The sequence below is a fragment of the Ammospiza caudacuta genome, chromosome 12 (assembly GCF_027887145.1).
Source record: "Ammospiza caudacuta isolate bAmmCau1 chromosome 12, bAmmCau1.pri, whole genome shotgun sequence".
In the NCBI taxonomy this organism is placed as follows: domain Eukaryota; kingdom Metazoa; phylum Chordata; class Aves; order Passeriformes; family Passerellidae; genus Ammospiza; species Ammospiza caudacuta.
Genome location: NC_080604.1, coordinates 6,097,944 through 6,122,050, shown reverse-complemented (window position 1 = coordinate 6,122,050; position 24,107 = coordinate 6,097,944). Strand labels below are relative to the sequence as shown.

Below are 24,107 nucleotides of genomic sequence, written 5' to 3'. Positions count from 1 at the left end.
GCAGCTCACTTGCTGAGGGTTGCCAAAAACCCTTCTAAAACTCCTCTCAGGTATGATTGGTGTCACAACCTACTAAGCAGGGAGCGTAACTCAGCCTAATGATGATGTTATTTTTCACTTTTTAACCCTGCAGGGACATCATCAGCTGATGATGGATTATTAATATCAACAAGTGTGGGTTGGTTTGTTGGGCTGGAGGGAGGGGTTGCCTTTCACTTGATGCATCTTCCGTGAAGGCACGGATCAAAGGGGAGCTGAATGCTCCACTGGGACAGCAGGGAGCTGGGAATGTGCTGTGGGAGCGAGGAGCAGCTCCAGTGCCCGAGCAGCCAGGCTGGCCCGGTTTCACACGGTTATAGGGACACCCACACGATTACAGGGACACCGACTCCGCCCTCCTGACCGGGTCCCCAGTGCTGCCCTAACGCAGACGGTGCCAAATGTCAGCAATTGTAACGGTTCGGTGTTATCTGAAACCAAGGGCTGGTAAATACCCCTGGGGGCCAGTCCTAGAGCGATTAGAGCCTTTTGTGGGAGTGTCCTGCCTTGGAGGTGTCCAGGCAGCTGGAGGCAGCGAGGTGGTGGCAGGACAAGTGCCCACCTGGCTGATGGTGGCAGGGAGGTGCAGCTCTTGGCCATGGCTTTGTGTGTGCTATGATGAGTGACTGTTAGGAAGGAGAAGGAAAAAAAGATTCACTAAATTATAAAAGCTGCAACTGTTTGCTGACAAAGCCAAGGAACAGCCCCAAATCCCCCTTCTCCCACTTTCCTTGTGAAATAAGTAAATAATAATGCAGGGTTGTTTAGAAGACAAAGGTTGGGTGAGATTTGAATGATGGGATTTTTCTTCCCAGAGAGGTGGCTGATGGTTTTAAGCATGGGAGACCAACAATCTCTCTCCTACCAAAATTAAAGTTGTAAATGAGAAGTTGGAAAGCTATGGAAAAAACACCTGGGAGAGAAGCAGCAGCATCAATGTGACACGATGACCTGAGCCTTCCCTGCTCCCCAGCAGGCAAGGGAGCCACACCACGGCTTTAACAGCCTGTGCCAAGGCCAAAGGCCCCATCCTGGACCTGTGTCCACCATCCCTTCCCTTCACAGATGCATCCAGGCTGATTCCAAGAGAAACAGGCCTGGAGAAGGGTTGGCAGTTACAGCAAAGTAACTCAGCATCTGGATCTTGCAGCATCAAAGACTTGGGCCCTGCACTGGGCTGGTCAGCAGTGCTGGGAGAAGGTGCAGGGGTGGGAGGCCTGGGCCCCTCAGTGATGCTGGAAGGGGCTGGGTAAGGCAGTGCTGGGGTTTGGGTTTGGGAGGATGGAGCCTTTCAGCTCAGTGCAGGGGGGCAGCAGGGTGATCATGGCAGGGTAATGGTGTCTGGCTCCTCGGGGTGATCTGAAGCTTAAAGGGGGCACAGGGTGTGAGGTGGTGGATGGGCTGGTCTGAGAGTGTTCCTGCTTAGCCTGAGGTACCCCATCTTTAAGCACCCATTCAGCAAACATTCTGTCTTACAAGGCCTCTTGAACAGCAGTTGCTGGCTGTCCTTCTTACTGAGACAGGGCTGAGAGCCCTGGAGGTGCTCTGAGCAGTGCTGAGGAGCCTCAGTGATTTCCCTCAGCTCCACTTGGTGAGGTTTGTACCCTGCTCTGCCAGCCTTGGCCTGGGGGAGGTTTTTGAAGCCCAGCCCTGCAGGGATGTGCTGCTCTCTGTCACGGTGCTGGCAGGGCATTCCCCAGGCTGTGCTCCATGGAAGGGTGCTGCAGGGCACCCTTGGGCCAGGCAGCTACTCGGGTCCTGTGCACTGGGGACCACACTGACAGGAGGGCACAGGCTGTCCTGGGCCTGTCTGCTCACACCCTGGGAGGAAACAGCACCTCCCTGCTCCCCTCTGCTGCAGAGGTAGGAGCATGTCTGAGCCAGCTGGCAGGACATTTAAATCTCCTTCCATCCCCTAAGCCAGGGTCTGTGACTGCTGCATAGAAGAAATACTGTATGGCACATCAGCCACGTGCTGTGCATATTCCAGAAGATTACAGGATTCTTTCCAAGCAACATGCTTTTAAATAGATTAAATCATGATGCCAGGGTGGCAGGTGATTTTCCAAATGCTGAGAATTCTCCCCATCCCAAGCAGCTGCAGAATTATGAAGGCCTGACAAAAACAAAATAATCCCTGCTAGTCCCCAGTTCTGAACTCCACTTTGCACCCAGGCTGGTGCAGTCACCTGTTCCCCAGAACTGCTCGGTGAGAGCCCCAGAACTCAGGCAGTGGCATGGAGTGCAGGCAGCTTCCCCAGGTGAGTATTTAACTTCAGAGGAGCCAGGTCTGCCCAGGACAGGGGCAGGGGAGGCTGCTTCAGCAGTTTTGGGGGGTGGCCTGCAGGCCCACAGGGTGAGGCCCAAACCCACTCCTTTGGCTCTGTTCAGTGCAGCTGGGGCAGGTATGGGAGGGCAGGGAGGCTCATATACTCACAGCATCTCAGCTCCAAGTCAAATGCACACACAGGAGCTCCAGCCCAGGTGTTTTGGTTCTGTCTCACAAAACTGGCAAATGCCTCTGAAACAGCCACAGATGCAGTCAATTACAGCTGGGGTTTAATGCCAGAACAAGAGATGGACATCTGGCACTGCATCTCCCTGAGGGTAGTAGCTGAGTACATGCTTTATTTTTTCCTCCTCCTGAGCTGCACATATTCTATGGTGAAGTTGAGTGGGATGGTTTCTGATAAGGTAGAGGCTACTTCCACAGCTGTTGGGTGGCAGATCCAGTTTTCAATCCCCTCATTTAATCAGAATGCTGCTCCAATTGCTGGTCTTAAATGCTGTAGTAGTCACTTGTTCATCTTTATCAAATGTGTAGGGTACAATTATCCATTACAAGTTGCAGCAGAACCTTTAATTATTAACAAGCAGCCCAGGGTAAGTGCATTAAGTAGATGCAATGCTGGAGGGAAAAAAGCTATCCCTTCTTTCAGTTCAAAAGGATATCCTTCCTCTTCAAGCAGTGACTTTGAGCCTTAGCTGAAATGAGCAGTTCTTGGTGGAAAAGTGGTTCTAGTGTCAAGGAGTGAGAAGTCTCCAGTTCCCTGTTCTGCCTTAAACCCTATTCTGCAAGTGGCCAAAACAGAGAGAGGGTTAAAAGGTGAGTGGATGGGAATAAACAGCACAGCCATGGCCTTGGCCAGGCAAGCAGTGAGCCCATGTCCCTGCAGCTGAGCAGAGGCCCGAGCTGGGCAGTGGGTGCTGCTCTGGGAACTCAAACACTCCACTGCCAGTTCTGCCTCCTGTTCTGAGGGCAGGGCCTCTTGTCACACCCCAACCTGATTTTCCCTGTGCCCTGACAGCCACAGGGCAGCCTGGGCAATGCCAAAGCACAGGAGGAAGCAGGTGCTGCTCCCAGCTCCTGGCACATCCTGGGAGATGTGGAATTCCCTGCCTGAGCTGCAGAGTGGATGCTCCAGAGCACCTCCCCACACAAGAACAGCCCAGCAGCAGTGGCATCATCCAGCCCCCACTCAGTGTGGTGAGCATGCCACTGAGAATTCCAGGCTGTCAGGCCACCCAAGGGATCAGACTGGAACCCACAGCTGCTGTGCTATGGCCATGCTGCACTCCCAAATCCCCTTTTTGTTTACTTTGCCCTTCCTTACTACAGAGAGGTTCCAGCTACACCTGACTGCTCTCAGCCAAGCCCTGCAGGCACAAGAAGCACTGCTTTTGCATGGCTACAATTCACAGCCATAGACACAGACAGGATTTGTATTTAATTTTTTAATAAATACACTTTACATTAAAGAAAAAGGCCTTCAATTTGCAGTTTCCACACAGAGGACAAGAGGAAAAAAAAAAAAAAAAAAAAGAAAAAAAACACAAAGAAAAAAATAAAGATTAAAAAACTTGAACCACAAAGGGTAGAGGGGAGAAAAAGGGCTCAAACTTCAATCCCAGATTCCCATGTCTTCAGGAATACCAGGCTCTGACTAGGCCCAGCCAGGACTTCAGCCTCCCACTATAGCTGGTACCACAGCACAAATTGACATTGGCAAACACCCCAGGAGCTCTTCCCTGGAGGACAAAAGCATCTTGAACACACTGGTGCATTAGCAGGTATAACACCTGTAGATCTTCTTTTTTAAAAATAAAATCATATTTAAAATAAAAATATTCTCACTCCTCAACGATATTAGAAACCATGATCCTCTTATTTCACTTAGTAGTTGCATAAATTTTCTTTTAATTTTAAACAATTTTTCTCCCCAAACCTACCCCATGGTACAAGGTACTACAGGAATACAAAGGTCTCCCCTCTTTACTAGAACGCTTGCCTTTTTTTCTTTTTTTCTTTTTTTTTTTTTTTTTTATAAAACTATTTCTGTTCTTTAGGAAAGAACTTTATACAAAGAAAATATATTGTGAAATATCTTCAGAAGTTTCCTTGAAGAGTCATCTCAGCCTAAAATGAAAAATAAAAAAAAAAAAAAAGGCAGAGAGAAATGAGGCCTAGCCCCAGGTCTCTTTATTGAGACTTAGCCCCGAGCCTCAAAGCGACTCAAACCAACAGAGCGGATCGGCAGGAGATCCCCAGGCTCTCCAGAAAAGCAGGGCTGGGGTGCTCAGTCGCTTTCCAATTTGGTCTCTGGTCTCTCCTGTGGGAAGGGAGCATCTCCTCCTGCCCACACCCCACCCCAGCCGCTGCTCACTCGTTCAGGGACAGGATAATGTCGTCCTCCAGGTCTGAGTTATCGGAGCTGTCAGCTGCAAAGGAGACACGTGGGTTATGCTGGGTTTGTGACATGGGAGATGGTCACCCCTGCCCTGCACCATCAGTGCTCCAAAGTGCTCAAATGCAGCCAGGAAATCTGCACCAGAGCCTTCCTTCCCTGCTTACAACAGAGGCTCAAGAAGAGCAGCTTTAGCAAGTGCAGTTCCTATGAGCTGGCAGGTTTTTCCCCAACAAGGTAGGGAGGACACCAGCAGAGCTGCCTGCACAACTTCCTGTGCACAAAAAAGGGCAACAGCTCTTCACACCAGGGGCTGGACAGATGTGGCAGTCGTTCCTCAAGCTGGACAGCTCCACCAGCCTAGCCCCTGTATGATGTGCACCAGGTAATTCCTTATGGAGTGAGCTGGACCCCAAAGGTGGAAGCAATCCACACACTCCCAGTTAGAACCTTCCTCTAGTAACTCAGAGGTTTCTGTAATGAATTTAACTACAGGTCACCCTCTAAAGGTGACCTGCAAATTGTGCTTTTCCTGATTTTCTTCACTGTGGTACAGAATGAAGACACAAAGGGATTTACCAGAAGCAGTCACACACACACACACACTTGCTTTTTATCTTGAAACACAAGATCTCTCCTCCCTCAGCTGTGCAAGAGGGAAGTGGTAGCAGCTCTGGCAGCAAGAGGGCTCCTGCCTTACCTTAGAGGTGATGTTGGCTCTTTTTCTTATGCGAATTCATTGGATGCAGCAGATAACTGGGTGTTAAAAATAGTTTAAAAGAAAAAAAAAAAAGACACCAAGACTTCCACTTAGCCATCTCAGAAATGGTGGATCTCTAAATGCCTGTTAAGGTAGAAAGACCTTCTGGAAGGTTCACCCCTTGTCAGATCCTTAGGGAAAAAAAATCACAGGCAAGCAGAGAGGGCACAAAGCTTTTCCCCAACCCTCTTCCTTGAAGATCAGCCAGCTGCCTTTCCACTGTGATCAGCAAGGGATGCTCCATCTCACCATCCACCAGACTGAGCCTAAGCTGAGGGGTCATCAGTGCTCCCAGAACAGCCACAGCCACATTGGGGAGTTAGAAAACACCAGCCAGTGCTGCAGCAGCTACACTTACACAGCAAGAGGGAAAGAAGCACAAGCAAGATAAAAATCCAGAAACCTTTGAGAAGCAAAGCTGAAAAAGTTGGAGTTTTAGGGGGGGTTTGCTGGTTTGTTTTTTTTTTTAACTCAGAGGAAAGCTTTGAGAAAGGATCTCCTCACTATTCCCCAGTTCACCACACAACCTTCCAGTTCTGAGCTCTGTAAGTAAAGCTGACTGCAGTTAACTGCTTGGTATAATTAGTTTGCACAGACCTGCCTGGAAGTTGCCATTTTGGATTATGGAAGAAAAGAGGAATCAGAATCAATTCAGTCAGGCTGCTGGTGAGAATTCTATATATTTCTCCCATCCTATATCACATACACATTTCAAAAATTACACCCACCTGGCCCAGGAAGAAGCTCTTCGAAGTCCTGCACAATGCATGAACTGGTTTGACAAACAGATCTAATGTCCCCAAGGTGGTAACAAAGGGGAGGAAAACAAATTCAGGTTCTCCATGGATTATTTTAAAAAAGGAATTAGAACCTCTTCTAAAGCACAAGAGATCAATGCTACTCACTCCTCTATTTCAATTGCTCTCTGAATTATTTTGCTTTGACAACACTCACTCTATGTTATGGAGGTTCACTCACAATACAGCAAGAATCTGCAGCAGGGAACACTCTAAATGCACCCCATGCCAGTACTCTCTACACTGGCAGTGCCATTCCAACTTTTAATTCTGGAACAAGCATAAGCAAAAGAAAAATTTAATTGCTCTTTTCTGGGTGGGAAACAAAAAGAAGTCAGATTAAGTCACAGAAAAGCTGCCACAGAACCCCACTCATCAAACCCATCAAGGGCCAGCCTGGCAGAGCAGCACTTCCTGCTCTGAGTTCCTGAAATTGCTGCTAAGCAACCCAACAGCCACAGGATGGGCTGGCTGCAGCTCCACAGCCATACAGATCCAAGGTCTGCTCAAGTAGCTCTATCTATAAATGAGGTACAGATGTGGCCACTTCATAACAGTGCTCTGCAGAGCACGCCTGAAATTTCTGTCAAGTAGCCCCTGGTTTGTTCCAGGAAGAGTTATTGAGATGGCCTGAACATCCTGGCCAGGCTGCCCCTTGGACAATTGAAGGTACAGCACACCAGGTGCTCTCTGAAGAGCTTTTGGCTCTGCATTCCCTGAGGAAAAACAAGTGGAGTTGTGTCACAAAGATCCTGTCCACTACTAGGACAGAGGTTCCCTGTAACCCCAAAATGTTGCACTGCAAGATGCCATTAATAACTGAGCTGTGCAAATATCTTATATGGCCCTACAGTATAAACCTATTTCCTTCTAGAGAACAGCAGAGTGACCCCACAGAATAACTCTGGCAACCTCGTGTGGCCATGTCCTTAAAAATGACTGAGCTACATTGCCACAGAAGACATGGATGAGCCTGCCAGCCACATCACTGCCCCAGAGGGGCCTGGCATGCTTCATCCTCCAGCTCACTGCCAGGGAACAGTGATGGGAGAGCTGAGATGGGAATCCATCTATCACTGCAGGACTTCAAACACCTTGCACACTGTCATTACTCACCCTTACCAACCTTTTAACTTAAGGTAACAATATTATGTCCATTTTTACAGCTTGAAAATTAAAAATAACTAAGTGGTTTGGTTGCACATACTCAAAAAATGTGCTGCAAAAGAGGGAAAAGAATCTGATGTCACAAATCCCAAGCCTCATGCTATCCTACTCACCTTTCTTGTGAAGCATTCTTCCAAACTTTATTGCTACATTAGAAGTTCAGACCTTTCTATGCACACATACATACACACACACTTTGTATTTTCAAATCACTGTATTTGCAGAATGCCCAAAAAAGAGAACTATTTAAATTGTATCCCAAAAGTTTTGTTAGCTTCAGAACAGTCTAATAAAGGAAGTGAAGTCAGAAATGCCATGTTGGCTTTGCACTTTAGGTAATTTCAAAAGAGAAAGAACAGCACCAAGGATCAAAAGTGCTTCTCTGTCCTTACAGGCTCACAAGAGGCACAGAGGACAGGTGAGGTAAGAGTTAAACCTGTGTCCCCTTGAAGGGCAGGATAGGCAAGCAATCATACCAAGCTTCTTCACACAGAGTTCTCACACATACACACACCTGGAAGCACCTGAAGAAAGCAGATACCTCCTTTCCCAGAATGCACAGTTGGTCTCTCACAGAACAGCTGTTTTTATCAGCAGATTACTAAGAGATGCCCCAGGTGAACAAGGTGATGATGGCCTGTCACTCATACCAGCCAGGGACAAGTCAGTTAAGTCATTTCAGGGGGAATTTAGATGTTACCTCTTTGTCAGGACCTTAAGCAGTGGACAAGGTCACCAAGGCGGCCACACACTTACTATCTCCAAGAATCAGCTCAACTTCCTCATCAGCATCAGAATCTTCATCTTCTCCCTCATCTCCCTCTTCCAGGAGGTTGGCAATCTCCTCATCATCGGAGGGAGAAAAGTCATTTTCTCCATCCTCACCAGCATTCTCATTGTTCTCATCCTCCTCCAGCTCAGCCTCCAGCAGCTGGTCTGTATCTAGCTCATCAAGGTCATCTGTGTCATCATCATCTTCATCATCATCTTCTTCTTCTTGCTCCTCTTCCTCCTATAAAGACAGCAAAAATAGTCCATTGCAGACATTAAGATAAATGTAAAATGGAATAACAGGAACTAAAGAAAACCTATAGTTTTCACTTCTCCCCACATCCAGCCATTAGACATTATAAACACTCTCCCATCACCCATATAAGCACTCTCTCCAAAGCTTCAGAATACCACATGCCAGATCACCTGCAGGCCTGCAAAAATCTCAACTGCAAAATGCTGGTGCAAACAGGTACCATTGGCTCAACCTCCTCTCCAGGACTGGCCACCAACACATGGCACCACAATGCACCCTTGAGAAGGACATGCAGTAAGACCTGTTAATCCATGGCTTTGTTGCTTGTCTTGTGCAAACTGCTTTAAGTTTCAGCAGGACCAAATGCTGCATTTGACACCAAACCACATGCACCATCAGTCTCTGTCACTGCCATTTAGATGAGGTATAAAATGTAGGAAAAATACTTTTAGCCTAAGCCAGTCCCTGAATCACTCAGCTTCAGATGACAGAACTGTTTAAGGCAGCTCAGGAGCCACATCTTTGGTATTTACCTGTGAATCAAGATCTTTATCAAATCAGAATTTGCCTTCAGTAAAGCAACTGAATTCCTCATTGTACAGGCAAAATCCAGAAATCTGTGTGTAGTGGATGAGACTGAGTGGGAAGGAGCTGTAACAGTTCCACCCTTCTCCCAGACAAACTGCCATCACAAGCCAAGCTCCAGAGTGTTCCAGGGCTGAAAGAAAAGCTTCAATCCACCTGCACCTCTCCTCAGCCACAGCCTGTTTCTCTAACAGAATGTTCTCAGCTCATTCAGTCCTAATTGTCCCTTTGTTTTGGGAGGTGACACATTTTGAAAATTAGGAAGCAATTAAGATCGATATCTAACAACCCACTTCAAGGGTTCCTTTGGTCCTCAAGCTCACCACACTCCCACTGTTTAGACTGCTGCATTTTCAGATCCAAAGGGACAGAGGAAAGTCCTCTACTGTCATCTCCCCAACCTACTTTTGCTTCAGTCAGTGCTATAAAAAACCACCACACCCACACAAATCCAACATCTGTCACGGGCAAAAGTAAATTGTATTGTTTCTTCACTTGCAAAAGGCAGCCAAGTCTTCACTGCTGACCAGAAGTGCCATGTTCTTAAATGCAGATTACAGCACAACAGCAATGGTTTGCTACATACAGTTTCCTTTATGAAAGAGTTTATATTAAATATAAAATTAAAACCAACCTCTTTTGAAGTCTGTGCTTATTTTAAGAAATTACAACTTCACTTTGAGTTAATGAGTCCTCAGATAAACAGACTTAATTGTATACATACTGGGAGAGGAAACATCTTACTTGCAGTTCAGTTTTATGCAGTGCCATACTGGGTATAATTTCCCATAACACACACTGAATTGAGTATAAAAGCTTTGCATTAATAATTTGTATTTCTTTTTGTTCTATGCAGTATCTGCACAGAGACCAATGTCTTAAATTTTATTACTCTATTCAGAATTGAAAAGCTGATTAAAAACTGAAAAGGCAGGAGAGTTTATCTTCCTTTTCCAGTGTCCAAACAACTCTGAAGCAGAAAAGAAATACCAATTTATTAAAAAAATCTTGGAGATATTAAACCAAGTTTCTCAGTCTCTGGAGACAGAGACATACCTGTAGATATTAAGAAAAACAAGTATGTTGTCTCCAAGATCCATTTAGAGTCCATGTAGGTAAAACTTGAAGGATTCTGAAATGAGTTAGGTCCCCTCTGTGTTTCTACACATCTTGAATTTCTGAGAGTATTTTTTCCTAAATATCTAGTTCACAAGAATTCAAAATGTCAAAACTACTAAATCTGATTATGTTTCATAAATAACAATTATTGGAAACTGAATTACTGTTTCATCAACATTCAAATTCAAGCTTAAGGCAAGGCCCTTATACCAATGTCACCCTTCAAATACAGGATGAAATTGAATACAGTTGTATAGAGCTAACAATCCCTTCTGGGTCACAAGAGTAAGAACCAAATTACAGAGAAAGGTTGTATATTTAGCTGCAAATTAACTTTGAAGGGTTATATCAACCAGTGAAGAAAAAATACTTTGTGAAAATACAGACAGAAAAAATGAAATGCTTCCACTTCTACCATTTAAATTACTTAATCTGAAGTTGGTGATTAGGGCCAGGTCACATTCATGTAAAAACCAACAAAGAACAGTAAGATGAGATCAAAATTATACCTGTCCTTGGTAAAACAGGTTGTAACTCATGCTCCAAGAAGGCACCCGTGCATGTGAGTGTGACACATGCAGTGACATCCTTACAGAGCTGGAGGGGTGACACCTCACAGGGCTTGAGGAGCATCTTCATCAGTGAGGAGGAAACCTGGACCTTGCCACGTTCTAAAGAAGCCAAACACCACTTGGACACTCTGACACTTCTGCTAAGCCATAGGCAAATAAATTCTGTCTCAGTTTCTGAGGCAAGCCAAGCAGCAGCTCTGCAGGGCCAGCTCAGCATTCCCAGCTGGAGCAGAGAGCTCCAAGCAGAGCCTGGGGACAGCTCAGCTCTCCCAACAAAGCACCAGAGCTTCTGCTCCAAACCCAGCCCCTGGGACACAGCTGAGAAAGGGGTGAGGGAGTGCCAGGTGCAGTCTAACACCAACACATGTAAGTGATATCCAGGCTGTTCATGAGGATTCAAGATGAATTCTCACGAGACACCACAACTGTCTCATGTAAAGGGATCCCTACACAGAGAGAATGGCACACCTGCCCCAGGGACTCAAACACTCTGAGTAAGAGCACAGAAAAAAAGCCTTGTGCCATGCCACAAGAAAAGACAAGACAGCTATTCCAAACCATATCCAGGTTTGTGTAGGAAACATTTACAGAGATGTAATAGTACAAGAAAACCTGGACACAAACTTACAGATTACACAGCAAAGAACTATCTCAAGATCATCTCAAAGCAAATTACTGGTAACTTTACTACCAGTTTGCTTCCAAAAAACCAAGTAGATTTGGTTCAATTAATTTACCATTTATAATCCCCAAAGGAAAAAACTAAACAACACCCCCTAATTGAATGGCAGACATTGGGGTGGCTGCACAGGAATAAAAAACAGCTACTTGACCAAATTTTTTTATATTACCAGTTTTTACAGCCCTTTCAGAGCTTAGTAAATACCCTTTGCACTTGTTCAAGCACTATGTGTTTGCTGCCATATTGTCCTTTGAGGATTGTTGACATGCACTTCATAAGCTTTCATCATCATCATCATCAACTTTCTTACCACTCCCCTTTACCAACCATCTTGCACATACAAAATTCACAAATTTGTCCTTTTTGGGTGGCAAATCTTATTGATACTTGACATACTGGTGTTCATCTCTCAAGAATCAATCAAAGGCTCAGGAAAACTCCAGCATTTCACTTATTCAAACTGATGCAAAATACACATTAGCTAAGCAGAACTTGAACTTTTTGATTTTAACATATTTCTGTAATGTATTCTAACATTAAATGAGTGTATGTACAAAGTGCTTCCAGGAAGTACGACTTGCAGCACTGCAGATCTGCAGTATATAAAAGTACACCAGCCTGCTTTCAAATTCTCTCAAGACATTTTTCTTAGAGTTTTCTCACATTTCTTGAATCCTAAAGTTTATGACCACATGACCAGAATTTGAAACTTCTCCAATGCAGATTACACCATCTCTCAAATTTACATTAGGCTGGCCTTTAGTTGCCACAGGAAGATCCCACAGGTCTTTTTCAATTGTTGATATTTGGGTTTGAAATTTTGTTTCAGTTTTGAGATCCACAGGTCACTGATTTTTTGCTTGTTTTACATGGTTTCAGCTGTTACAAAAAGCTTCATCTGTTTGTCTCGCACCTCATTGACTTTTTCTTCCTCTCCTTCCATCAGCACCTCTCACCTCCAGCTGCTTTCCAGCAACACTTCCTCCCTCTGAAAACACAATCTTTATTGCACTTCTCAGTTTGAATCATGCTAGATGGTATTACTCTGACTATTCTTATTTTCACCTATCTTTTTGCAATCTGCAGAACAACTAATCAATGTTAGCAAAGCTCTTCCCACTACTTCAAATGTTTCAGCTCATATTTAATTCACTTCTGGCTACTTTTAGACAAGTCAAATTATCTGCTGGTACTATCTGCTTCTAGCAGTTGTTTATTTCATCTAGGTTGGTTTTCTTTCTAAAGAAATTCATGTTTCCCATAGTCCCATTATTTTGGTTAATTTATTTGTAAAGAATTTTTGCAAGAAACAGCCTACTTGTTTACTTCACTCTCCTTCCCCAAGTTTCTCCTAGAGCAAACTTTTAACTTCAGCAATCAGATCCCTTCCAGATTATCAGTATTATTTTAATTACTCCCTATTGCCAAGCTTGGGAAGGGGCTTTGCTTTCATAAAAAAGGACAGATGATCATTGTTCAAATACAAGTGTATTGAACAATGTTTCACCCAGATGAGCAAGCTTTCTCCTTGTTCTAGTAATTTATCTTTCTCCACACACAATCCCCTTGTCATATCTTCTGACAATTGTACTGCTTGCTGAGTACCATGTTGGTACTTCCTGGGCCTTTGCAATGCAATTCCCAGGAGTGACAATGTCTGCATTTCAGTCACTTTAGAGTTTCTATCCAATTCCCTCCCCCCAGCCACTTCTTAACACTCCCAGACAATGGGTAGTGGAAAAAGCTTAAATGTGGCCAACAGACTCCCTGGTGAAGCATGTAAGGATTTTCATCTCCTGGATTACCTGTCCATCCCCCCCTCAGCTAGCAAACCCCTAACTCCTGTTATCCACCAGTAATCAATTCCAAGTATTCATCTCCTTCATGCTACAGGGCTGCACCTACTTTTATCTTCTTGGCTACTTCAGGGTTAGAATTTCTACTTCCTCTTAGCCATTAGTCACAGAGCTAAAAATGTAGAAGCCTGGGAAGGTGCAGAAGTTCCCATATATAACAAGCAAGGAATCTTACCATAGGCTGCTATGCAGGTGGGTATATGCAGATTTAAAACAGGAAACAGCACACAGCGTACAGAATGTCACAGAGGCAAAACATGGAGTGAAGAAATAAAAAGCAGTTAATCTCTTAGTCTGGATAAGTAGGTTTAGCTTGTCTAACAATGACTACTTACCTGTGATGAATGACAAACTATCCATGATACAGACAAACAAAAGCTTTAAGGGAATGGGGCTCACATGGATCAGAGGTTCAGATGGGGCCCTTTTGAGCAAACTCAGGTTTTGCCTGTGAAATGTTTCCATTTCAATCTAACTGTCTGCAGCTGATGATAATCAACCTGGCTCCAGCCCCTGCCCTCTGAGGCATGTGCAAGCCACCATTTCACAGCTGGTAACTCCCTTAATGCTTGGGATAAAGGTTCTAAGGTGACTTATTATATTGTCTGTGCTGCAGGGCCCAGAGGTAATGTAAGGAGTACAGAACTGGGCAGAATTTCTCAATATGCCTCTTTTCCTTTCTCTCACTGATCTCACACTCTCACTTACAAAAATAAATTAATTTCTTTCATTCCATGACACAGAACAATATTGCATAAAGGAATTTAAGAATTTGGCAGGTAAATGAACTCCCTTTCTATGGAGAAGATTTTATTACTTTATTTTCTCAAGCCTCTGACTGACATTCTCATGACAGCTGAGGCAGCTTTTATTTACTTGGATCTCAGCTACTGTGGGAATTCTAGAAAGATGTGTTAGGCAAGAGAAAGGAAATCTTTGATTTATGTCACTGAACAGGCAGAATATGTTTTTATCTCTGCTGAAGCTGTTTTACTCCATAATACTAAATCTGTCCTTCTGGAAACTCCAAATACTTATCTCTTTCCAAGAAATTCCTCTGTTTGCACTGCCTGAGAGCTACTGAAAATAGATTCTGAAACAATAGGATAGTCTAAAGTAGTCACAGTTATTTGCTACAATCTAAAAATGTGGTAAAGAGTACAGGCACTGTTCTTTTAAATATCAGTTTTGGAGGATGCCTGCTCAAAAGATGTGTCTGTTATATAAAAAGGTCTTTGATAGAAACCACTCTTTACTCAGCCTTCCCAACTGCAACTAACCTCAAAGATTTCTATGAAGGTGTGCAATGGACACATATTTATTATCATTTAAGACATTTGTCTGGAAACACCCATTCACAGCTATTATTCTGTAAACCATTTTATTCCTGAGTAAGATCTGAAATCAAACTGTACCTTCAAATATTACAGGAACAGCTCCTAAAACAAACCCTTACTTTAGGGTCCCTGGTGACAAAAATCATTCTGGTCAGCTTATAGTGGCAAAGCACCACCATGGTCTGATGATTCCCAAATATTCCCAAATATGCCAATATGGATTAAGGTTTGGGGCGGGGGGGTCTTTCCCCAGCAAGTAAGTATTCACATGAAAAAAACAAACCAACTAAATCAAATAACAGCAATAAGGTACAGTGGAATTGCTGTTGCAATTACTGTTGCAGGTACACAGGGGGAGAATCCTAAGATAAAAGTGGAAACTGGGATCACATAGACACAGAAAGACATAGAAAGCTGAGGAAAACATTCTCCACCCTGGCTAAACCATATGTTAGAATAGTGATTGTCTTTTGAGTCGTTATTGCCTTATCAACAAAGCTTATTTCCCATCACCTGGAATTTTCTAAACCAATGCAAAAAGACAAATTACACACCTACCATCCACCATTTGGATAGGCCAGAAGCACTGCAGGATAATTAACAGTTCTTCAGGTCTGGCAAAAGAAGTAGAACACTTTATAGGACAGGGACAGCTAGGTGAAGCAATGTGCTACTGAAGCCATAAATCTCTCTGAACATGACAATAACTGAGGACACTACTAGGGCCTTAGAGATGCAACATCACCCACATGTACCACAGAGAGAAAAACAGGCCTTAAGCAAGTAATATGGAAAGCAAAGCTAAAATAGGGAAGTAAAAATGAAAATCCTAAACCTGAAAATCCTAAAAGCCACTCAGATCACCTCATCCAGACTTCAGTTTCACAGTTTTGAGTCTACTCTCCCTTGATTTCAGCTTTTCTGAGCACGTAATATTTCTGAAGTCTCTTTTTCTAGCCCATGGCAGCTGCCATGTGCCATTTCCTCTGAAATTCCTCATCTGCCTCACTACAGAAGACAGCAGATTAACCAGGGAAACAGGGGATACTAGTCAGCCAAGAAAGAGAAATAAGTAAGAATAAAGCAAGCTAACAACTACAAGATGGTCCGAGATCTGTACCAGTAGCTCAGACACCCAACATATCTTCACAATCTAACTGAAGGAGCATATCAGAACAGTGGCAAATACAGGAGGAAAGAGAGGAAGATCTCATAGCCAGACTGAAAAATAGGAAACCCTTACCTATTTCCCTGAATGCTGAACACAGTTTTGCAAATACTTATGAGTAAGACTGCTGGTTATTGATGGACACATTTGGATACTCATCCTGCAGTGAAATAATTCACAAAACTCGTGGAAGTTCAAGGCAGGAACACTGGTATTTTTGGAGTAAACCACCCAACCAAAGAGCTTGCAAACAGACTCTTGTTAAGCGTGCTACACCCTCCTCACTTTCCCTCAGTGCACAGTAAGTACAGAGCACAGAGCATCACCATTTACTGGCATTTGTTCTGTTTAACAAGGCTTGACAGCTCTGGCCACTCCTAGGCAAACACAGCCTCCCAGGGATCTCACTGGACAGGCTGCTACAGCAGCAGGGAGGAACCAGGCCACCATGGTGCTGTCCTCAAGCATTGCAAACAAACCCACAAACATTCACTGCAGCAGTCCCATGCTCAAGCCACTGAATCAGCCCCAGCATTTAATTTGAGGGCAATTTGTGTAGCAGATCAGTTGATCTTACAAGGTTAGATTGAGATAGGAGGAATAACATAGACGTTTTGTTTCTTAAATTACAGAAGGAACTGAAAGATATCTGTAGACCAAACATTTCTGCTAGATTCATTTTACAGACTCTCACTCTTTGCTTTCTGAAAAAGCTGTCATGGAGCCATCAGCTGACATTTGTCAGAACTGACATTGTGAGGAATCAAAATTTAAGGTAAAAAAAAAAAGGCAGATATTTTTCTTTATAGTTCTTATCTCTTAGCACAAATTTTAAAGCCATTTCATTGTGCAACACATGACTTCTGAGCAAGGTTTGCCTGTAAGCCACCCTTGCATTTGAGTACTCATTATTTTGTATTTTCTGTACTGAGTATTCATCATTTTTTATCTTCTGTACAGGCCAAAAAAGGTATTCATGGACCCATGTAGGTTAGATATAAAAACCCAAATATACATCAAGTCAAGGTGTGAAGAAGTAGGGGTCAAACAGACTCGTTTCTCCTTCACAAACCTTGACTAAAAAGGTTGATTCATATGCATTTCCCCCCACCACCACTTTCATCAAAGATCAAGAAAGCATCCTCTTTTAGAGGATTTTAAAGTATCTGTGAGAAGTTCCAACAAGTTTGAAATGTTATACCAAATTCTTCAAAAGCTAAATCACAGAAACTAACTAGGCAAATACTAAACACATATGTGTGAGGATATGGATATGCACACAAACAAAAATCCTTCCAACAGGGAACCTCTCAACAGACAAGTGTACCAAAGAGATTCTGTCTTTATTCAGGAAAACCTCTATTCATTCTAGCTCAATGCTGGATGTTTCTACAGAGACAAAACCTCTATTTCTTAAACCTAAGACAAAAAAAAAAACTGAAGAAAAAGCACAGAACATCTGTGGGATGAAGAGCAAGGGGCTTAGTTTATCTTTGGCGAGATTGTACATTGAATTGAATTTGAGTTCATAAGTGTTGCTTATATTAAAACCAAATCTCTCCTACTAAAGAAACTTGGTTGTAACAATCCCTAAAACTTGCTGTCTAAGGAACATGTACAGACCCCAGAAACAGAGAAATAAAAAGCAGCAGTTATGCAATACCAACTAATCACTCTTAGCTTGCAAATCAATCCAGGAGCAGCCTTGTTTGAACACTCCATCAGCTTCACAGGAAAGCTTTTAGCACACTTAGATTCTGCCTGGGGTCACCTCTATTTGTAAGACAGAAAGTGTCCCCAGTCACATCTGATAGATGGCAGATCCCTTATCTCTGCTGGGTACCTGGTGTTACAGCCTGGAACCATTGACTGCCTTGCACAAACACAAATCTCCCTTAAGTCAACACTTACCAGTCATTTTGCAAAGCAGTGCCCTGACAGCTCCTAGTTAATCATTGTGCAATGCAAGAGCTATTTCTGCTACAAACTATTCTTGGAGATCTAATGAAGAAAATATGAATATTAAAATATAGTGAAAGTGAACAAAAACAATGGAAGTGGAGATAGAAATAGTAAATATTGCCCAGGGCAAGCACTGGATGGCTAGGATGCAGAAAGGAAGGAGAGAGCAATAATGTTTCCTCCCTCTTCATTGCTTCCCAAGAAATTCTGTTCTTCTAATCTATTCAATCTAGGGATAGAAACAGTGACCAAAGATATCAAAAGAATGCCAAGACTCCAACAGCAACCTTGTAGCACACTGAGTGGCCAGGACAGCACACTTCACACCCAAACGAGAACTTCTGCTTTATCTTCAGAATTACAGAGAAATCATAATAACAACTACTCACTGCAAAGTTACTCTTTCCTGAGACCTGCTCTCCAGCCTCCTGAACTAGAAAGTACAAGTTCTAACCTAACAACAGGAAGATTCAGAGATAGAAAAAGTAGCATAAATCCAGCTTTCCAAACAGTGGGGAAAACCCCACCAAAGTATCACCTTCAGCTTCTGGCATTCTTTGGAAAAAGGTGAAGTCAGCTTTTCTCACAGGATATACAAATGTATGATTTACTAGAATGCAGACACCAAAGAGCAAAGAATAATGCATTTTAAATCTTTAGAGAATTGAAGCATAAGGTTTTTGCCTGTCCAAAAAAAAAAAAACCTAAAACACCTGACACCCACAAAGTTACAAACTGATTCTGTTGAATTTTAGTTCTCTCTTTACTGCAGTAAGCATTCTGTGCTACTGTGTATTCTACCAGCTGCACCCTGAGGAGCCCTTACTGCAGTTCTGAGCTCTTCTGTCAAGTTGCCAGAAGTGAAACAGCTGATCTGAAAAGGAAAACCAACATATCCCAGCTCAAACCTAGAGCCCTCTTTAAAATTCTTTAACCCTTTTACTGTGTAGAAGTACTGTGCAGTTTCACTGTATTAGTCACAAGCTGTATCTCTTAGTGGTAAATTAGCGATAAATTAGTGATAAATTAAGTCCAAATATGAGAATTGGAATTGAAAAAAAGGAAAGACTCAAGCCTGAAGCTAGACTACTGTCTATATTGGGGGTTGAAATACTTAAAAAAAAGCAGAACAGAAAGCAAAGCTTCTGATCAAGACTGAATTCTGAATTAAATTAATAAATAAACTATTATTTAGTTTACAGTGTGTTAGTTTAGATTGTGTTAGTTTACAGTGCACAAAGTTACTGCTCCCACAGGTTCTGCACCAGACAGTTTCAGTTTACACTGACAGTAAAGTGACCTATTTCATATTAGGTGAGGCCAAATGAGGCCTCTGTACTTTCTGGGTAATAAATGAACACATGTAGAGGGCTAACAGCTACTCTAGAACACTCAGATCACTGCTAAGTTTCTCACCTGATCTTCTTCTTCATCCTCCTCATCTTCTGCCAGCCGCTGCCGGCCCACTTCATAGAGCCTGCACACGGTGTCCATGTTCATGGCATCCATGCTGCCCTGGTTCTGCAGGGAGATGCCCACATGGGAGTTAATGCCAGGAACTCAGCTCAGCTGGTACATTCAGTGCTACATCTGGCCTCAATCACAGCAACATTTCCAAAATCCTTCCCTCCCATTTACCAGCAGCACTACAATTAGCAGTTAAAATCAGTCTTTGGTTTCAAGACCTGCCATGTTCCCTGAAATAACATTTCCAATGACTCCTATTAAAGAAAATTTTCTTGGTCTCACAACCCTTGTCATCTCCAGCTTCAGTAGTTAGACATGGAATTTGCCCTGCTAAAAATCCTTTTGTGGTCTATAGGGATCAGTGATTCACACACAGAGTATAAAGCTGACAGGACTTTACATTACTCACTACACATGCACAATCAGGCTGCATGAAATTGGGTTCTGAAACATATTATGGAGCAAAGAACTGCATCCCTAACAAACCAGAAGTTTAGCTCAGTAATTTTTGCTTCAAATCCTTAGCTTCTGAGATTTTGCTAGGAAGACAAGTGTAAAAGGAACAGTGAGAGTGATTCACAGAAAAGCTCTGTGGGAAGCCTCCAAAAGATTGCATTTCCCAGTTATTTGATACACATTTTAATTTGCAAAAGGAAATAATTGCTATAAATAAGAAAAAAGCACATTTTTCTTTATGCTCATGAGAAAGAAAATCTCTGTACATATTGAAGTGGGAAGAGTTTGAAGAAGAGAAGCAAATGTGTTTGGAAATTTAAGGAATAAGAGGCAGCAAAACAAAACTGTAGGGGGTGCAGAATAAAAAACAAACAGCATCTTTAGCACCATCAAAACACCACCACTGCTTAGGACATGAATTTAACAGCAGGAGCTCCAAAAAAGAAACAACAAGCAGCGCATTCAAACCACAGCTACAGAGACCAGGGCTTATTTTAGCAGCTTTACCTCAATGACAGCCAGATAGCAGTCCTTGCTGTCTGTGCACAAGTCAAAGATATTCCGCTTTACATCTATGGTAGCTGGAAAACATCACAATAGTCAATAGTTAACTGCAGGTTACTTAATGCTCACTGAAAAAAGTGTCTAAAACCAAATAATACAGTTTTGGGACAAGAAAAAACAGCTGAAACTAGTGAAATGAATGTTTGTAGTAATAAAGAATAGAGATGTTGGAGACCATTGTAAAAAACAGTCAAGTAAGCTCTTAACCTGCTCTGCATGGTGCCTCCTCCCTTGATAATACCTTTATTGGTTTTCCTAAGCACCATAAACACCACCACATCCTCCATAATAGGTGGCAACAAAGGGACTGAGTTGTGACCTATGCCTCCCTTCAACAGCAAAAGCCATTTGTACATGTCCACAGCAGCAATTAGCTTAGCTCCTTGAGCTAAAAAAAGAGCCCCGTGTGAAATGAGAGCAATGCCATCCTGGCCAAGTGACCTACTGTCTCAGATTATGCCTTACTTGGAAAGAAGAGAGGAAATAAAGGCAGAACTGCTGAACAGGAGCAAGTAAGGCAGTCACACACTGAATGGGATACGATACTTAAAATTATGTCAGTGTTAAACCCAACTCCTGTGCTTCCTCCAGAACAGGATGTTGCAGTTTGTTTTCTCACACGTGCAAAGAGAGAAGTCAATGTTACTAAGCAAACTTTTAAAAAACCTTTAAACCTCCAGACAAAGCTATTGGTGCCTCTTACTCTTACCTATAGGTTTATAATCAGTTGCATTAAATGTCCTGAAAGAAGAGCCAAAGGGACTTCTCATTCTCTCCTCCAGAAGGTCATCCTCATCATCTGCCTGCAACATAGCTGAACCAAGGAAAGATTATTCCAAAAATCTGCCTTCCATTAGTCACTACCATTAATCAACTTCAGATCAAATGAGACTCTGACATGAATTTTCTTTATATTTAAAAGCTTGGCAAGACCCATTTAATATCTACTCTTCCAGAGATGCCTTTATTGATAGTACAGATCATCAAAACTTAATACAGAGGACAAAATTATTTTCTCAAGCATCACTGGATCTGCCATTATACAATAGGTTGCTTTTCAATCTCACGAATTAGTTGTGATATTGCTGATGTTACAGAAAACTGTCTTTGTCAGCAATACATGCAGCATGAACATCCTGGAAAAAATCCAGGTCACATATGCCAGAAAGGCCTAGAGTTACAGAGTCTCTGAAGCTTCCCATTTCACTGAACAAGCAGCCACTTATCTCACAGGAGGTGACCCAGGAGAGTTATGGAAGGGGAGAAGTCCTACCTCCATACATCACTGTGCCAGTATAGTTGAAGACCACACGGCACTGATCCAGTGCAGGTACTGTGTGTAACAAATGGAAAGTTCGGAGGTCCCACTGAAAAAGCACAGGCTAAGGAGCAACAAACAACCAAAAATTTCTATTTCCTTTTCAATGGAGTGATAAAGAACTGGCTAACTGCATTCAAAAAACCTCATTGCATCTGTCTTGCAAATATGATTAAAGCAGGGGTGGACACTTGCTCTACAATCCATTCCATGTGTTCAAAATAAGAAAGCTCTTACTCAAAATGCCATTCCCAGACATGAGAAGTGACTGCAGTACCTTCAAGGCTGCTCTCAATAAAACATAGGAAGAGAGCTGAGGTGCTATGGAGTGTTATCAGAGAGGAAAATCTCTCTTGCTCTCTCTCTGTATTAAGTATTTTCTCCAGACTGCATCAGAGGCAAATCTAGATTTAAATTAGCTACCTAACAGCCCCTACTCTTCCTTGATTCACAGGTAGAAGCTCCTGTTACCACACAGAACAAGTAGCACAGAAGACCATGAATACAACTCTGCAAACAGCCACTTATTCATCCATAGCAGCTCTTGAGCTCCCAGTACCAGCTAGCACAGTGGCCCAAAGGATACAATTTCAGTGTTGACAATGACCTCCAGCCCATTGGGATGGAAAACACCACTGATAGTCATGTTGAATTTGTCAAACTTGTGGATGGCTTGTGCTGATCTGACATCCCAGAGGACACCATCATTTAGGACAAGGTCATCAGTGGGGTTAAAGGTGGCACAGTTCTTCTTGTAGTTGTTGGCAAGATCTGGGTTAAACAGAGTCAATAGCTTGTTGCCAGTCTGAATATCATAGATCTTTTAGATTAAAAAGAAAAAGAAAGATTAGTCACAATTTGTAATATATCTGTGCCTAAAATCTTCCCATTCCCCTTCCTAGATTGCTTACAGAACCACCCCATTCTCCATTTCATTTTTGCATTTCAGGTGACAGCATTCCTTAAATAACCTTTCCTACCAGCCCTTTAATAGTTTTTCACAGCTGGAACCAAGCCTCACAACAAATTTTGGCCAGTGCTTGGCTTACTGCAGGTTCACTGACACATTTCACTACAATCAGGATGAATTCCAAATAAAATAACCTCACTATGAGGAGTGGACTGGGAAGCTGCAATCACAAGGTACCACTTAGCCAGAAACTATTTCAGAAATGGAACTGCTTTCAGAGCAGATGGTATTTACAAACATTAAAACTCCAAAGCACACAGTGAGGGGGAAAAAAGCCAGAAACTATAGAAAATTAGTTAAAATTCCTGGCATTTACATAGAAAAGCAAATTTGAGCTTTGGCACAAGAAACCTTTGGAATATAAAAAGGCCTTTAAACTAGTACAAAGGGTTTGTGATCATGTCCTCAGATAAATCTCATCTGTAACATCCCTCAGAGCCTAGCGCTTGTTCAAACTTACAGAGGAAAATATTCTCTAGAACTGGAAAACAAATCCATTTACCAGATAAACACAATAAACAAACTTCTAGCTAAATCCAAGTTAAAACTGGGCAGGAATAGAGAGTTTAATTAAACAAATCAGAGTAACATGTGAAATTATAAGTCATTTGAATAAGTTATATTTCATGGAAAATTTTTATGCAAATTTTCTTTTAAGAGAGACAGGGCCTAAACAAATGCAAATTAGCACTGCAAAGCAGCAGAAGGTCTCTGAAGTCTTGTCTGTCCACCTTGCAGGAATTCATGCAAAGCACTACAATACTCTCTGAAGATACAGTGCTAAAGTTAAATCACCCAAAAGTAGGCTGCAAATTTGTGGGGGGCAGAAGGAGGACATTTCTAATAGGTCATTTCCACAGCTGTTAACTGAGCTACTGTTTACAGTGGAACTTTATTATTATTACTAAAGAGCAACACTAAGAAAACATCTTCAGAGGAAAAAAAAATCCCGCATGATCTCTCTCAAATGAATAAAACAAAGCAGACTCTAAAATTGCCCAGGATCCTTGCCCAGAGGCAACACACTGCTTGTGATGGTCAAGTTTATACCCTCAAGAACAAGGAGAAGTCACTTGACACTTTCAAAGCTTTCCTCTGAAGCTCATCAGCTATACAGAGCATCAAAGCACTCACATCAATTAACAGCCATCCTATGGAGAATTATATTTCTGCCAGAGCTTCACAGCCATCAGCTTTCCTGGTACTTACATGTGCAATGTCTCCCTTTGTGCCAATGACCCTGTCCTGAGAGTGCTTGCTGAACTCCACATAGTGGTCATCAGGGAAGGAATGCCTGCAGATACAGCCAGTAAAGAAATCAAGGAATTGCAGATTCTACTTGACCCAAACAACCCCAACATCTCCAGCACAGGTTTCATCAATAGAGAAAAGATGTAGAAAACCCTCTCCTTTACCACTGATCACATCATCCTGCAGTAACAAATTCAGATCTGCCATCAACAGAGCCTGCCACAAATGCAATACTTTGGAGAAGTCAGCAGTGAATTATGGACATTGACACATGCACCTTAGGGAGTCAAACCTTTCCTCTGAAGAAAAGCCTGACCCCATGCAG

At 42.7% G+C, this 24,107-nt stretch overlaps 1 protein-coding gene across 1 annotated transcript in view; it reads right to left on the bottom strand.

Annotated features, from left to right (window-relative positions):
* Positions 1–3,851: 3,851 nt before the first annotated feature.
* The window catches only part of DCAF1 (DDB1 and CUL4 associated factor 1), a 47,997-nt gene continuing 27,741 nt past the window's right edge, over positions 3,852–24,107 (bottom strand). The window contains exons 17-24 of the mRNA XM_058812704.1: positions 23,741–23,825; positions 22,148–22,381; positions 21,517–21,610; positions 20,953–21,057; positions 20,187–20,260; positions 19,173–19,277; positions 8,205–8,460; positions 3,852–4,758 (exon numbers count right to left, since the gene is read on the bottom strand). Of these exons, the coding sequence (XP_058668687.1) occupies positions 4,700–4,758; positions 8,205–8,460; positions 19,173–19,277; positions 20,187–20,260; positions 20,953–21,057; positions 21,517–21,610; positions 22,148–22,381; positions 23,741–23,825 (1,012 nt within the window). The 3' untranslated portion in view covers positions 3,852–4,699. The remainder of the gene's footprint in view (positions 4,759–8,204; positions 8,461–19,172; positions 19,278–20,186; positions 20,261–20,952; positions 21,058–21,516; positions 21,611–22,147; positions 22,382–23,740; positions 23,826–24,107) is intronic.